The sequence below is a fragment of the Musca vetustissima genome, unplaced genomic scaffold, assembly GCF_032173495.1.
Source record: "Musca vetustissima isolate MV318-11 ecotype Yass unplaced genomic scaffold, APGP_CSIRO_Mvet_v1 utg8482, whole genome shotgun sequence".
NCBI lineage: Eukaryota > Metazoa > Arthropoda > Insecta > Diptera > Muscidae > Musca > Musca vetustissima.
In genome coordinates, this window is record NW_026877789.1 from 930 (window position 1) to 18,504 (window position 17,575).

Here is a 17,575-nt window from a genome sequence, read left to right on the forward strand (position 1 = left end):
ATTTCTATGAAATGTTTAAAATAATAATCCATCGAGTAGATAATGAAGTATTGTGATAATTTGTTAATTTGCTTCAATAGGTGCAGATTTAGATGTCCATCTATATTTCACATATAGCGTCCACATCGATCTAGATTTACATATAGCTCTCAAACAAAATTTTGTTAAATTTCATACAAATGGATTTAATAGGCTCATATATCTTGTAGATCACATATTTAGAGATCAATGTTTGTTGTATGTACCGTCCGACTTTATTTGGTTCTCTTGTAACGGTGTTATATTGTATTCCTCCGTTTTTCCAATAAAACTCATAATTATATTAATTTTATAATAATATATTTATTCGTTGAATATTTAAAATTGAAAATTACACCATCAGACTTACATAACTACTACCCTACACACTAACCTACTTATGACGAAGACGACGCAGGATAGAGGATGGCAAATAGCTTTCACTAGGAATACCACTTGCAGCAGGAGCCAAATATTGGCTAGTTGGAGCAGAACCAGCTGCGAAAGATCCACGAGAAGCTTGCGAGGCAAAGTTCAAGGCGGGAGCAACACCACCATTGAAATGTTGGGAAGTACCACCCAAACTGTCGTATTGGCTTTGAATTGCTCTTTGGGCGTTGGCAGCATCTTCAGGGGTACGGTATTTCACAAAATGAACTTCGGGTTGGTGATTCACATTGTTGTTGATTGCATTGAATTTATCAGCCAAACCAGCAATATCAGCTTGTTTGTTGAGAACATAGATGGCAGTTCTTTGTTCAGCGGCTTGTTTGGCCAAAGCCAAGGCAGCATCTTCCAAACCCTTGTTTTCGGGACCCTTAATGAAGATAACACGAAGACCTTTCTTGGCCACAGCGTTGTATTGGTTGGAGGCAGCGGGATCATTGAAATCAGCATCATTGGCGGTGAATGTATAGAATTCCTTTTCCAAAGTGGTAGCTTGAGGAGCGAAGGAAGGAGTTACACTGCTACCGGCACCATAGTTACCAGATCCAGTGTATGATGGTGATGAACTAACACCAGCACCATAGTTATATTGGGCACAAGCGGCAGCCACCAAACACAATACAATGAGAGCACGCATTTTCGATCGAGTTATTGTTGATTGTCTGAAATGGGAATGATATTGGAATTATTTGGAAGCATATTTTATATGAAAAATATGGATGGAATTTATATCCCACCTAATCCCACAATTTGCCAAAAATTTTGCAAAACTACTTTCTGCATTAATTTTCAAATGTTGAGTTATGTGCAATTTCCATATAAATAGTTTTATAAATTTCACATATTTTTATGCTTATCAGAATATTTGAAGAAGCTGATAGTTTTTTATGCAATAACTAATATTTTTGGAAAAACCTTTGTTTCACAAAACCGGTTTTCATATTTTATGCTTTTTATTAAATTTGAGATTTAAATTTAGAGTATTATTAGTGCTGCATTCAAGTCGCACGCCAAAATAAATATCAAAATTTTATTGGAAAGATGTGAAAAGCGTATTTTGTTGTTGTATATAATGTGTAACATTCTTTATTTGTATAAAATGTTCTTTAAAAAATCCAAGCCTATATAAGGCCTCTATAAAATATTCTTTACAAAAATCCACGCCTATATAAGGCCTCTATAAACTATGCTTTAACCAGTAACAAAAGCTCACAAGTCGAACGACTATATGATACCCTTCACCACTTAGGGTACGTACAAGAGATGCTCATATGATACATTTAATTTCATTCAGGCAGATTTAAGGTCGTCTGCGTACCATGGGACAAATTTAACGATTTATAGCAAAATTTATACACCCTATTCGGTACGTCGCACTGTTAAAAATTTAATCTCAATAAGACACCCGTTCGAAATACATATGGAAGCTATGGCTACATCTGCACCAATTTCAACAAAGCGCAATAACGTCACTCAAATTTGATATGTTGTGCAAAATTTCGTGTTAATCGGACAAATGTTAGGAGGTTGGACCAACATCAAAATCAGTCAAGAATCTTAACACTCATCATTCTAGACTTAATTCAGTACGCTTTGCAAAATTTCGTGCAAATCGAAGGTTATATAAGGACTTTGGTGCACCATTCATATAAAATCGGATGAAAAATATATGGAAGCCAGGGAATTTGAATTTTTTTCACAGTAAATTTATGTTTGCAACAGCGAATTTGTTCATTTTGTATTATGTTATTTACCTAAAATCGGACGAAAATATATGGGAGGTATATCTAAATCCGAACCGATTTACACGAAATTTAACACAAATCTTCTAGACTTAATTCAGTACGCTATGCTAAATTTCGTCCAACTCGAAGGATTTATAGGAACTTTGGTGCACTATTTACATACAATCGGAGAAAATATATATGGGAGTTATATCTAAATCTGAACCGATTTTTCCATATTTCAATAGGGATTTCGTGAAAATCGATGGATATACAGGGACTTTGGTGCACTATTTACCTAAAATCGAAAGAATATATATATGGGAGCTATATCTATATATATATCTATATATCTGAACCGATTTATCCCTATTTCAATAGGGTTCGTCCTTGTACCAAATAAATGAGCTGTGCCAAATTTCATCCAATTCGAATAAAAAAGGCGACCTGTACTTTATTATACCCTTCACCACACTGTGGTACATGGTATACTGTATTTGTGCATATGTTTGTGGCAGGCAAAAGGAAACGAGATAGACACATAGTTCCTTTTGAGAATACGCATAGAATCACTTTTTAAGTCGATTTATGCATGTGCGTCGGTCCGTCTGTAGATGGTAAATTGTAAACAAAGTACAGGTCGCATTTATGATCCGAATAGGACGAAATTTGGCCAAGGACGAACCCTATTGAAATTGGGAAAAATCGGTTCAGAAATAAATATAGCTCCCATATATATTTTCGCCCGATTTAATGTAAATGGTGCACCACAGTCCCTATATATGCTTCGATTTGCGCGAAATTTGGCATAGCGTACTGAATTAAGTCTAAAACAAAGTATGTTAAATTTCGTGAAAATCGGATCAGATTTTGATATAGCTCCCATATATAGTTTCGTCCGATTTTAGGTAAATAGTGCACCAAAATCCCTATATGTCCTTTGATTTTCACGAAATTTGGCAAAGCGTTCCGAATTAATAGTACAATGGTGTAGGTTAAATTTCGTGAAAATCGGTTCAGATTAAGATAAAGCTCCCATATATATTTTCGTCCGATTTTAGGTAAATAGTGCACCAAAGTCCCTATATATCCTTTGGTTTTCACGAAATTTGGCATAACGTACTGAATTGGGTCTTGAATGATGAGTGGTAAGTTTCGTGAAAATCGGTTAAGATTTCGATATAGCTCCCATATACAGTTTCGACCGATTTTATGTAAATGTTGCAATAACGATATTAAATATTTCTCCGATAGCGATAGAAATTTCCACAGGGTACTTTTCCACCCAGTGAGAAACAAAAATACCTAATTATAGCTGATTAGTTGAAGAATGAAGAAATACCTTAAATTACCGAATTTTGGAGTACCGTTATGTGGAGGCCACTGTAAAAAATTGGCTGATATATCTCATTTTCAATATTAAACACCCCAGAAGTAAAATTAATATAAGTTCAAAATTTCTATCTTCAATATTGCGAGCTTTAGTTTAATATGATCGCTGTTTTTGACGTTAGATGTCTAAATTTTTGTGTGTACATGTAGTTTGATTAGTCGAACAATAATCCAGCAGAAAGTCAATTTCGAGTTTTTATGTAGTTACGTCCGTTTGCATTTATGATGACGATATGTAACACAGTACGTTTGTCCTTTGTCTAAATAATTTAATTGAACATATTATTTTATTTAAAGTTTTATTTTTCACTTATTTATTAGTTTTTTTTTTCTTTAACAACAAAAACACCATCAGACTTACATAAGTACTCAAACCAAATACTTTACTTGTGACGAAGACGACGCAAGATAGAGGATGGCAAATAGCTTTCACTTGGAATACCACTGGCAGCAGGAGCCAAATATTGGCTAGATGGAGCAGAACCCGAAGCGAAAGATCCACGAGAAGCTTGCGAGGCAAAGTTCAAGGCGGGAGCAACACCACCATTGAAATGTTGGGAAGTACCACCCAAGCTGTCGTATTGGCTTTGAATTGCTCTTTGGGCGTTGGCAGCATCTTAGGGGTACGGTATTTCACAAAATGAACTTCGGGTTTGTGATTCACATTGTTGTTGATTGCATTGAATTTATCAGCCAAACCAGCAATATCAGCTTGTTTGTTGAGAACATAAATGGCGGTTTGTTGTTCAGCAGCTTGTTTGGCCAAAGCCAAGGCAGCATTTTCCAAACCGTTGTTTTCAGGACCCTTAATAAAGATGACGCGGAGACCCTTCATGGCAACAGCGTTGTATTGGTTGGAGGCAGCAGGTTCATTGAAGTCAGCATCATTGGCCGAGAAGGTATAGAATTCCTTTTCCAAAGTGGTAGCTTGAGGAGCGAAGGTAGGAGTTATACTATTTGATATTATTTCCAAAACAACTTTTCGCTTCACTTTTCTAAATTATTTGCAATTTTCATAAAAGTTTTATTTGCATATCTTTATGCTAGAAAGAATAATTTGGCAATGATAAACATAAATCTAGTTTATCTAGATCTTGATGTGCTGGAAAAACTATGAAATGGTCTGCTTAAAACTCGCATTCCTTTCATTCCAGTGAGAATTTCATTTGTTTTCAGTTAATATTGCTTACATTGGATTAATGTTGTTAAAGTTAACTATTTTTATGGGGTGAATATTGTTTTTAATAAATAAAAAAGTAGATTTAGAGAATAATTCTATTTTTAAATCTGGACCCATTAAAAGCAACGTAAAATATAATCGGACAATCGTTGAATATTTGGCGTACCATATTTATACCAATACAAATTTCAGCTATTTTAATGGAGATTTATTTTAAAATCGCAAAACCCCAAAATGTGGACCGATTTTGTTGATATGAGGCCATCACCAACATACACATGATTTTATTTCGGGAGTGGGGTGAACCAGCAGGGTTGATTATGAAAATTGTCATTGCAGAAAAAACGTTTATATGTGTAGGTTTCTGGAGGTTATTACATCGTGTAGGAATTACCGTATAGTTGGAGTTGTAATTATTTGAGGTTCTAAGCATAATTGAGGATTTAAATTGCTCTATTTCTAGCCAAACATTTAAGAATCACAATACCTTCCTATACGCTAAATATTAATAATACCGAAAATGGCTAGGTATTACAATATGGGGGATAGGCATAACTGGGGCCGATATATTATATTTCATCCTCGAACCTGGCCGTTCTAGTTTTTTACCTCGACATCCCCCGAAAGTAGAATGATTAAAACAGATGGCTAAATCGCCTTAGAATTCCATATTTCAAGTACAGAATATATAACCTCCTATAGTGGAATGCGACTACATTCCATAAAACCAGTAAGGAAAGTAGTAAAGTCGGACTGGGCCGACTATATGATACCCTTCACCACTTTGGATACATACAAAAGTTGATCATATATACAATATCCAGTAGATAGGACAGACATATAATCTTTATAGGACCATCGAAATGGAATGGGGCGAAACTAAATCTGTGATTTACATAGATATTTAAACCAATTAAAAAACCAATGCACATGCCATTCGGAAATCTATGGAAAATTTTATGTCAATCGGATTGTTTTGTGAACCATTTGTATGAAATCGAGCAAAATAATGTATGTGGAGCTATATGCAAATCTGGACCTAATTGAGCAACCGTGTCATATACCGCTTGTATGCTGCAGCACAAATCACTTTCCACAATTTTATCTCGTGTGCACCATTTACCAAAAAATCGGACAAAACTATATATGGAAGCTCTATCTAAATCTGAATCGATTTTCACAAAACGTCGTATACAACAATATGGACCTATTTCAATACGCTGTGCAAAATGTTGTATCAATCGGACAATCCTTGGGAGTTTGATGCACCATTTACCAAAAAATCGGCATAGGGGAGCTATATCCAAATCTAAACAGATTTTCACAAAACTTTGTATAAATGAATGTGGACCTATTTGACCTATCCTACTCATTTTCCAAACGAATTTTCCAAACCCCAAAGTCTTGTCGCACAATGTGATGAACCCTCCACCTTTCATTCTATGGTGAAGGGTATAAAAATAAAAATGAAGGGTATAAAAATAAATATGGTGCTGAAAGGACATACGGTACAATTTCAATTATTTGTAACCAATATATTTGGGTGACGTAGGGGATGCTAGATACCAACCAACGGCTCTGATTGGCTTTAACAATGTTGACTACCCCTGCAAACGTATAAAGGGCCACGATCTACGAATCCACACTTGGAATTTGTGCACGTTGTACAGAACTGTCTTCGATTTGGCGGATGTACTCAGTAAGTAAAAAGCCGATACTATTGCCTTACAGGAAATGTGATGGAAAGGGACTGCCGTAAGTAAATCGGATGATTACGCCTTATGTTATAGCTGCCATGAAACTATACGTGAATATGGATGCGGATTTTTGGAGAATAAAAGATCTCGTTTCTTGCTATAATACATATAAAAGTGTAGTTCTTCTATATCAATCTTATTTGCGCCCATGCTTCGACGGAAGACAACAGCAGATAGCAGAAGCCCACTCCGCTCAACTTAACCACTTGCTTGAAGAAATCACTTCTTGTCCCGATAATAATATTGAAGCACAAAGTCAAGGAATAGCCCACTCCGTATAAACTGCAGCAAAAGCAAAAAATTAGGTACCAACAACCACCATCAAGAAACTCATGGTATGATCAGGAGTGTCGAATGCTACTGAGTTGAAAAACGCAGCGTATAGGGCAGCACTGCAGACAGTAGAAACACGTAATGCGATGGGAAATTATCGGGAGAAAAGGAGAGAGGAGAAACGTATTTTCAGAAAAAAGAAGAAATAACAAGAAAAACGTGAGCATGAACAAATCGAGATGGACAGCAGTCAGAATGAAGTCCGGAAATTTTACTAACAAGTAAAACACCAAACCGAAGACTTTGGTGCAGGCACATCCTCCTGTATAAATGAACATGGAATCTTGGCATGTTGTGGATCTAGAAGAAGCATTTTGAAAAACTTATGATATCAAATAGTAGGGGTGAAGAAGATACTCCAGTACCAATAAGAGATGATGGTATAGAGTAGATTACCAGACCGATGGATTACAAGACTATTCAAGACCGGTGGTCAGATGCTGGTCAGGAGCATGCACCAGCTGCTTAGTACAGTTTGGCTAGATGAATTTCTAAGCATTTGGCATGGGTTCTAAGCATTTGGCATGCTTAGAACCCCTGTGTCACGTGCACAAAAAAAAAAAAGACAAGGCGATATGTGACAACTATAGAGAAACAAGTCTCCATCCCATCGCATATATGACATTATTGGACTATACCAATGCGGCTTTAGACCTGACAAAACCACCATTGACCAGATTTTCACTCCGCGCCAAATCCTGGAAAAGACCGAAGAAAAACACATCGACTCATTTCACCTATTCGTTGCCTATAAAACCACAGAGGTGTTTAAAGCCATGTCTCCGTTCGATATTCCTGTAAAATGAATACGGCTATGCAGAATAACTTTGAGTGGCAGTGAAAGTTGGAAAGGCTCTCTCGGAGCCCTTTAATACCGAACGAGGATTCAGACAAGGTGACAGTTTGTAGTGTGAGCTGTTCAACATCCTGTTTGAAAAGGTCACACAAGATGCGAATGTGAACAGAAATGGCACTCTGTACAACAAACAGCATATGTTACTCGCCTACGCCGACGACATCGACATAATGGGTCGAACATTGCGAGCGGTAACAACCACATTTGAACGAATTGAGAAGGAGTCTGCCAAAGTAGGACTGGCAGTAAATGGCGAAAAGACCTACTATGGAACATGAAAACTACAGCTTCGAGGTACTGAACGATTTTATATACTTCGGTTCCGCCAATAACATCAGCTTTGAAATCCGGAGGACAATAGTGTTGGCCAGCAGATGCTACGATAGTTTGAATAAGCAACTCAAAAGCAAGGTCACTTGCTACGCTTGTTTTACCCGTGCTATTGTATGGATTTAAAGCATGGGTACTTGCGTAAGCAGATAAGACAACTCTTGGAGAAAAAAATTCCCCGGAAGATCTATGGGCCGATCTGGGTCAACAGGGAATATCACCGCCGAATGAACCTGGAGTTATGCCATATATTCTCTGACATCGACATAGTCAGACGTATCGAGCTGCAGCGACATCCATGATGTGAGAATGGATGAAGATGATCCAGCTCAAAAGGCACATAAAAGCGAGCCAAAACGGTTCACGCAGAAGGGGAAGGCCACGAATCCGATGGAAAGATCAAGTAGAAGACCACATCTCGGAAAATGGTTTTTCAAATTGGATGAGATGCGCAATAGAACAACGGAATCTTGGAAATCTTGTTTAAGTTCGACTTATCGAACAACTGTTCTCCCATAATCCAGCGAAGTAAGTAAGTGACGTATTACTTAGACAAATAATTTTATTCTAGGGCAAAAAATTATTTCAAATGTTATTTTTGTGTTGCCAACAACGAAGTTTTAACTTCTAATTCAACTAGGGCTCATAAAGTTTTAAGAAGTTTGAAATGTTTGAACAATTAAAAAAATAGTAATTTGAATCAAATGTGGGTTTCGCATAATAAAAATGATAATTGGTCATTAGCACATCGTATTATGTATGGAGCCACAGTGAGCGTTTTATCCTATAAAATATTTCAGAATTTACTTTGTGTTGACTTGTTTCATTATTACGCCATTTATCAAGAATGTGAAACTGAATTTAGAAATTCTTCATACTAGATGAGTTTTCAATAAACTGGAAACGACAGGCGATACTAGAATTAAGTTGCCTTTCCCAAAATACTAGTTTATTAATTAAAAAAAAGTATTTGTTCTGGCTGAGGAATTTTGTGCAATTTATATTAAGCATAAAATATGCAAAAAATAAGCTAAATTGAACTATTTTTATGAAAGCTTCACATAACTCAAGTAATGTAGTTTTGAAATATTTTATGCAAATAGTGGGATTAACATAGATTTCAGAAACATTATTATTAATTTTTTTACTATATAAGAAACTTTATTGGAATTTTAAAATCAGTCCCATCTTGGATAATTGTACACTCAACAATACCTTAATCGAAAATGCGTGCTCTCATTGTATTGTGTTTGGTGGCAGCCGCTTGTGCCCAATATAACTATGGCGCTGGTGTTAGTTCCTCACCATCATATACTGCATCTGGTAACTATGGTGCTGGTAGCAGTGTTACACCTTCCTTCGCTCCTCAAGCCACCACTTTGGAAAAAGAATTCTATACATTCACCGCCAATGATGCTGATTTCAATGATCCCGCTGCCTCCAACCAATACAACACTGTTGCCAAGAAGGGTATCCGCGTCATCTTCATTAAGGGTCCTGAAAACAAGGGTTTGGAAGATGCTGCCTTGGCTTTGGCCAAACAAGCCGCTGAACAAAGAACTGCCATCTATGTTCTCAACAAGCAAGCTGATATTGCTGGTTTGGCTGATAAATTCAATGCAATCAACAACAATGTCAATCACAAACCTGAAGTTCATTTTGTCAAATACCGTACCCCTGAAGATGCTGCCAACGCCCAAAGAGCCATTCAAAGCCAATACGACAGTTTGGGTGGTACTTCCCAACATTTCAATGGTGGTGTTGCTCCCGCCTTGAACTTTGCCTCGCAAGCTTCTCGTGGATCTTTCGCTGCTGGTTCTGCTCCATCTAGCCAATATTTGGCTCCTGCTGCCAGTGGTATTCCAAGTGAAAGCTATTTGCCATCTGCTATCTTGCGCCGTCTTCGTCATAAGTAAATTGATTTGGTTTTTATAGCTATGTAAGTCTGATGGTGGTTTTTGTTGTTTAAGTACAAAACGAATAAAAATATTAATAAACATTAAAAACTATGTTTAATTCAATTTTATAATTGGTAGGATAACTTACATGGGTATTGGTGTTGGAATATAGCCGTTTCTAATATTTTCTGCGATTTTTAGTAGGCAAAAGTGAACAATAGGATTTATTGTTAATTGCATAAAATTTTGGAGATCTTGCAAATTTATGTTCTACGAAATATAAACGGAGATCAGAATAGTTTTCACCACACTTATAACTTACTTCGTTTTAGCTTCAATTGGATACGCTGTCTCAAACAGACAAACATTGGGTGAATGCCAGACGAAAATATATGTCAGAACTATGTCTGAATCTGCGTCCCTTTCAATAAAATCTAACAGAGGCTATTCTACATAAAGAAAAATTTTAGGGTCTGTGGATCACAAAATGCCATCTCAATCAGAAAGAATTTGGTATTTGGTGAACTATTTATATTTAAAATCGGCTTGAAATATTTATAAGAGTTAAATTTTAATCGGAAACGATTTTCTCCAAATTCAATAGGGTTGTCCTTGGGCCGAATAAATGAGCAATTCCAAATTTTACTGAGCTTCGATGACAATACTAACACTGTGCGACAAAATCGATATCATGGCCTATGGGGATGAAAGACCTTGGTGAGTATATGAAAATCCCAGATAGAAAACTTCAAAGTTCCAAAATATGGCGTGATTAATTATACCCTACACAACTATGTTGTCAGGGTATTATAGCTTTGTGTAGCCCCAAAAGTTTGTAACGCCGCGAAATATTGGTATACCTTTAAGTATACCGATCGTCATATCTCGACTAGCTGAGTCGATCTAGACATGTGTGTCCGTCTGTCCATTATAATTTCTAAACACGATACAGGCCACAGTTATGGACCAATCTTCACGAAATTTTGCAGGCCACCAATCTTCACGATACAGGCCACAGTTATGGACCAATCTTCACGAAATTTTGCATGTAGGATGGGTTCTGGCCAATGAAGACCCCTATTGTTTTTGGAAAAGGTCGGTTAATATTTAGGGGATGAAATGGACCAAAAACTTTATTTTTTTCTGATTTTCTAGTCGCTCCAGAGGCCGCAATTATGGCTCAAACATCGCGATTTTTTGCATGGCGAAGGGAATCGGGCCAAAGAATAAGCATGCCTGTTTTGATAAAGACCGGTCAATATTTAGCGGGTCAAATGGACCCTGACTTTTGTGTGAAAAATTGAAAAATTTGTATTCTATGGCATATATAGCATTTCCACATTAGATGAAACCTTTTACAAATTAAATGAACCCTTTTCCAAATTAAATGAAACCTTTTCCAAATTAAATGAAACCTTTTCCACTTGAAATGAAACCTTTTACAAATAGAATGAAACCTTTTCCAATTGAAATGAAACCTTTTACAAATAGAATGAAACTTTTTTTAAATTAAATGAAACCTTTATTCTTATCTAAGGAAATATAATATTTGCACTAATTTTAAACCAATATTTGAAAATTAAATCAAAGAATATTAACAAATATAGTTGTATGGCTATGTAATTAACATAAATATTCTTTAATTCGGTGTGATATCATTTAATATCTTTACTACATAAAACTAAATAAATAGTAATACAAACTGGGGTATTTCTTGACATTTTAATAAATAAATATTTAAGAACAGGAATTGAATACCCGGTCCTAAATGCGAAATACATATTTGACTTAATAAATTGTTGATGATAAGGTAACTGCTTATCTTAATGAAGGGGTTCCCGACTTGCAGCTTGTGGGATTTTCATGTTGTTCCGGTTATGGTCAAGGACATCGCCTATAATTTGCGGTGATGATCAGATAATAATTTTGGGATGAAGTGGACCGAAAACACATTTTTTTTGGTCTTTTTCTAGTCGATCTATAGGCCACAATTATAAGCCGAACATCACAACACAACTTACGGTAAAGCGAGAATGGACAAGTAGTTAGAAAGACTGTACTTAATATTAGTAATATTCGGAAATATAACAGTGTAAATAAGAAGTGCTGTTGACCTCTTATAGGGAAAGAGGATGCAACTATCTCGAAATATTGTCCAGACTCGGAATAAAACTTCGCAGAATGTTAGAGTTCCGTGGTAGTTGTGTAGGGTATCGTATGGTCGGCCCGTCCGACTATACTGCTCCGCTCACTGGTTAATCTTATGAATGTAGTTTTGTAGGTACTTTCGAATTATACTTACCACACTGTGGTACAGGGTATTATGTCCATGTGCATATGTTTTTAATAGGCAAAAGGAAATGAGATAGACCCATGGTTCATTTTAAGAATATGCATAGAATCACTTTCAGGGTCGATATATGCATGGCTGTCTGTCCGTCCGTCTGCCCATGTTAAATTGTAAACAAAATACATGTCGCATTTTTGATCCGAATTGGACGAAAATTGACATATGTCATTTATTTGGCACAAGGAAATCGGGAAAAATCGGTTCAGTTTTAGATATAGCTCCCATATATATTTTCCGATTTAATGTAAATGGTGCACAAAAGTCCCTATATATCTTTCGATTTGCACGAAATTTTGCACAGCATACTGAATTTGGTCCAAAATGATGTGTGTTACGTTTCGTGAAAATCGGTTCCGAGTCAAATTTAGGTCGATTGGCACGAAATTTTACACAACGTACCGAAGTTAGGATAGACAAACGTGTGCCAAGTTTTATTGAAATCGGTTCAGATTTAAATATAACTCCCATATATATTTTCACCCAATTTTAAGTTTTAAAGTGTGTCCAATTGGCACAACATTACGCGCAACGTATCGAAATGGATCTGGTAAGTGTGGATATAATTGTTTGAGATCTAGATATATCACACGCATATAGTTACGTCCGATTTTAAGCGAATGGTGCACCTAAATCTTGATTTTTGTTCGAGTGACATCAATTTTGTGTGTGTTGATGTACCCAATAAGAACCGATTGTACCAAATTTCAGTGAATTCGATTCAAAATCGTGGTCAAAAACTCAAAATACCGACAATTGGGGGCTACCCGAAAAAATGCACCGATATAAATAATTTGTTGGAGGCATTTGGTACGTGGACCGATAAACTCATCTTCGGACCTGCAGACAAGAGGCAACTTTATGCAAAACTTTTGCGATCTATCTCAATTAGTTTAGAGGCTAAAAAGATTACAACTGAAAGACTGACCTGCATAAATCGTCATTTACGCTGATCTAGAATATCGTTAGCTAAAATGCAAAACAAAAAATTTAAAATTGAAATCGACTTTGTCAACACATGTAGTTTATTGACATTCACAATATTCATTCAAAAAGTCAATTTTCAATTTTTTGTTAGTTACGCCTTTTTGCATTTTAGCTAACGATATATATACTTTATAGGATCGGAAAAGATTATTTTTATGAGTTCCAAAAATGCGAGGTCTGTTAGGATGCATCTCTTGAATGTAGTCAAGGTAGTACTTTCATTACTGGTTTTAAATTGTCATACACCAATTAATTTCATATTTATTTGCCAAAAATAAATTCAGTGTTTTAAATTGTTTCCGATTATCAAATACTTAAGTTATATGATTTTTAATAGACTATCTACTTATAAGAAATTTAAAAGCTGTTTGATTACTTCTTAATCAATCTAATAACAAGACGATAGACTTTTTCCACATGACATTTCAAACATTAAAAAATAAAAACAAGAAATATATTGGAAATTCCCTTAAATATTATGTTGTTGTCTTGAAAGTTGCTTCTGTAGCAGTTGTTTGTTTTTGAGAAAGTATCAACTAATTGATTATGAAATTGTTTTGTTTTTTGTTTTTTTTTTTTAATTATTAGATTTAACTTTGATACATATACATCAATTAGTTTAATAGCATTTCTAGTTATTGTTTTTGAAGAGACTTTCACAATAACACCAATTGACGTGCCGAAATTTAAGAATCAGATATAAGAAATTACAGCCCATTAGGACTCAAACTAATAATTTCAATATGTCGCTGAGGCTTGAAACTTGAGGGAGGCTATATGATTTATAAAAATATAAAATTTGAATGTCCATTATAACTGGTGAATAGGCGTTAAGTTTAGCTTCACCAATTCTCAGGGCATCTGATATACTAAATATTTTGGTGGCAAATTTTCTTAAAATTTCAAAATACTAATGTATGGGACAACAAATTGGGTCTCCAATGATAATTCCATAGTGTAATATAGTTATCCAAAATATCAAAGTCGTTTGAAAACGTTTCCAACGGGGACGGGGCCGACTATATGATACCCTTCACCACTATGCGTATATTAAACAGGACTATTAATATGAAATTGGATGAAATAAAATATGTGATATTTATCTAAATGTGAATCTATCCATTTACATACTTTTGTCCCATTGTAACAAACGAATGACATGTTTATGGATAGATCTATAAACATGTCATTCGTTTGTTACAATGGGACAAAAGTATGTAAATCGACTTCAAACAATTATAAATAGGTCATCCGTTGGGCTATGTCTGTACTTCTAGAAAAACGCAACTGCGTTATTCTATGCTCAATTTTGTAAGTTTGCAAACTTTGATGTCAATCTGACTAACATGAGGAGTTTGATGCCCAATTTACTTGAAATCGGGCGAAAATATAAATGGGAGCTGTATCCAAATATTAAGCGATTTCAAACAAATTTGTCACAGGTTAGGTTATACTAATTTCAGAACGTTTTGTTCCTATCAGCCTATTGGTTCCTTGGTGAGTCAATTACTTAAAATCAATCTATAATAAAAGGAGCTATATCTATATCTAGACCGATTTTCACGAAACAAGGCAGTCATCACTCTAGGCTCAATTCAGTACGTTATGCCAAATTTCGTGCAAATCGAAGGATATATAGGGACTTAAAATTTCAAAATACTAATGTATGGGACAACAAATTGGGTCTCCAATGATAATTCCATAGTGTAATATAGTTATCCAAAATATCAAAGTCGTTTGAAAACGTTTCCAACGGGGACGGGGCCGACTATATGATACCCTTCACCACTATGCGTATATTAAACAGGACTATTAATATGAAATTGGATGAAATAAAATATGTGATATTTATCTAAATGTGAATCTATCCATTTACATACTTTTGTCCCATTGTAACAAACGAATGACATGTTTATGGATAGATCTATAAACATGTCATTCGTTTGTTACAATGGGACAAAAGTATGTAAATCGACTTCAAACAATTATAAATAGGTCATCCGTTGGGCTATGTCTGTACTTCTAGAAAAACGCAACTGCGTTATTCTATGCTCAATTTTGTAAGTTTGCAAACTTTGATGTCAATCTGACTAACATGAGGAGTTTGATGCCCAATTTACTTGAAATCGGGCGAAAATATAAATGGGAGCTGTATCCAAATATTAAGCGATTTCAAACAAATTTGACACAGGTTAGGTTATACTAATTTCAGAACGTTTTGTTCCTATTGGTTCCTTGGTGAGTCAATTACTTAAAATCAATCTATAATAAAAGGAGCTATATCTATATCTAGACCGATTTTCACGAAACAAGGCAGTCATCACTCTAGGCTCAATTCAGTACGTTATGCCAAATTTCGTGCAAATCGAAGGATATATAGGGACTTTGGTGCACCATTTACATGAAATCGGACGAAACTATATATAGGAGCTATATCTAAATCATGGACCGATTTTCTCGAAACTTTGCAGACATCACTCTAGGCTCAATTCAGTATGTTATGCCAAATTTCGTGCAAATCGAAGGATATATAGGGACTTTGGTGCACCATTTACATGAAATCGGACGAAACTATATATGGGAGCTATATCTAAGTCAGGACCGATTTTCTCTAAACTTGGCAGGCATCACTCTAGGCTCAATTCAGTACGTTATGCCAAATTTCGTGCAAATTGAAGGATATATAGGGACTTTGGTGCACCATTTACATGAAATCGGACGAAACTATATATGGGAGCTATATCTGAATCTGGACCGATTTTCTCGAAATTTGGCAGACATCACTCTAGGCTTATTTGAATACGTTATGCAAATTTCGTGCAAATCGAAAGATATATAGGGAATTTGGGGCACCATTTACATGAAATCGGACGAAACTATATATGGGAGCTATATCTAAATCTGGACCGATTTTCACGAAACTCGGCAGACATCACTCTAGACCTAAATGATTAGGCTGTACCAAATTTCGTGCAAATCGAAAGATATATAGGGACCGTTTACATTAAATCGGTTAAATATATATATGGGAGCTATATCTAAATCTTAACCGATTTTTCCCAATTTCAATAGGGTTCGTCCTTGGGCCGAAAAAGTGACCTATGACAAATTTCATCCAATTCGGATAATAAATGCGACCTGTACTTTGTTTACAATTTAACATGGACAGACGGACGGACGGACGGACATGCATAAATCGACTTAGAAAGTGATTCTATGCATATTCTCAAAAGGAATTATGTGTCTATCTCGTTTCCTTTTGCCTGTTACAAACATATGCACAAAGACATAATACCCTGTACCACAGTGTGGTGAAGGGTATAAAAATACCACAAATGGTAAGTTGACATTTTAGCGATGTATCTCAATTCGTTTAGAGGCTAGGGAAATTAGAACAGACATATATTGTCATATATTTTGAGAATATATATATACGCCTGATCGAGAATATATATACGTTATATGGTCGGAAATGATTATTTCGATGAGTTATAAACGGAAACACAAACTTAATAGACCCTCCATACTATGGTGGAGGGTATAAAAACGTGCAAATGTACCCGGTTGTTGATCGTAGGGTTAAGTCGATTCACATATAGGCACATTTAATTTTTTTTTTATTAAATCTGAAAAAACCCTAACAATTTTGAGGGTTAGGTTTTTTTTTTGGCGAATGTGGCTCAATATATATGGGAGCTATATGTAAATCTGAACCGATTTAAATAAAACTCGGAACACGTTAGGCTACACCAATTTCAGTACGTTGTGCAAAATTTCGTGCCATTAGACCTAAATTTGACTCTTTGGCGCACCATTTTTTTTTTTTTAAATCAAACGAAACTATATATGGAATCTATATCTAAATTTGAACCGATTTATCCCAATTGCAATAGGGCTCGTCCATGAACCAAACAAATGGAATGTAACAAATTTCACCCAAATCGGTTAATAAATGAATTTTAACATGGGCAGACAGACAGACATACGGACAGACATGCATAAATCTACTCAGAAAGTGATTCTATGCATACTCTTAAAAGTAACTATGGGTCTATCTCGTTTCCCTTTTCCCTGTTACAAACATTTGCACAAAGACATAAAACCCTGTACCACAGAGTGATAAAGGGTATAAAAATGTACACTAGAGGGCCGAAACGTTGCGCGGATCGCAAGTTGGGGTTATGGTCAAGGATGACGCGTATAATTTTCAGTTATGACATTTAAGGGGTTATTTTGGTCTGGGTTTTTAGTCGCTTAAGATAAACAGAATTTTCCATAGGGAAAGTTCACCAACTAATTTGAATGA

The 17,575-nt window shown here is 35.6% G+C and overlaps 2 protein-coding genes and 1 pseudogene across 2 annotated transcripts; 1 reads left to right on the forward strand and 2 right to left on the reverse strand.

The window, feature by feature from the left end:
• Positions 1 to 412: 412 nt before the first annotated feature.
• On the reverse strand, positions 413 to 1,112 carry LOC133322465 (uncharacterized). The gene has a single exon (XM_061531460.1). It carries the CDS (start codon positions 1,100 to 1,102, stop codon positions 413 to 415), a length of 690 nt encoding a protein of 229 aa, XP_061387444.1. The 5' UTR covers positions 1,103 to 1,112.
• A 2,852-nt stretch (positions 1,113 to 3,964) lies between these two features.
• Positions 3,965 to 8,864, reverse strand: LOC133322463 (uncharacterized; annotated as a pseudogene).
• Positions 8,865 to 9,263: 399 nt separating this feature from the next.
• Positions 9,264 to 9,953, forward strand: LOC133322464 (uncharacterized). Its single transcript, XM_061531459.1, has one exon. It carries the CDS (start codon positions 9,264 to 9,266, stop codon positions 9,951 to 9,953), a length of 690 nt encoding a protein of 229 aa, XP_061387443.1.
• Positions 9,954 to 17,575: the final 7,622 nt, after the last annotated feature.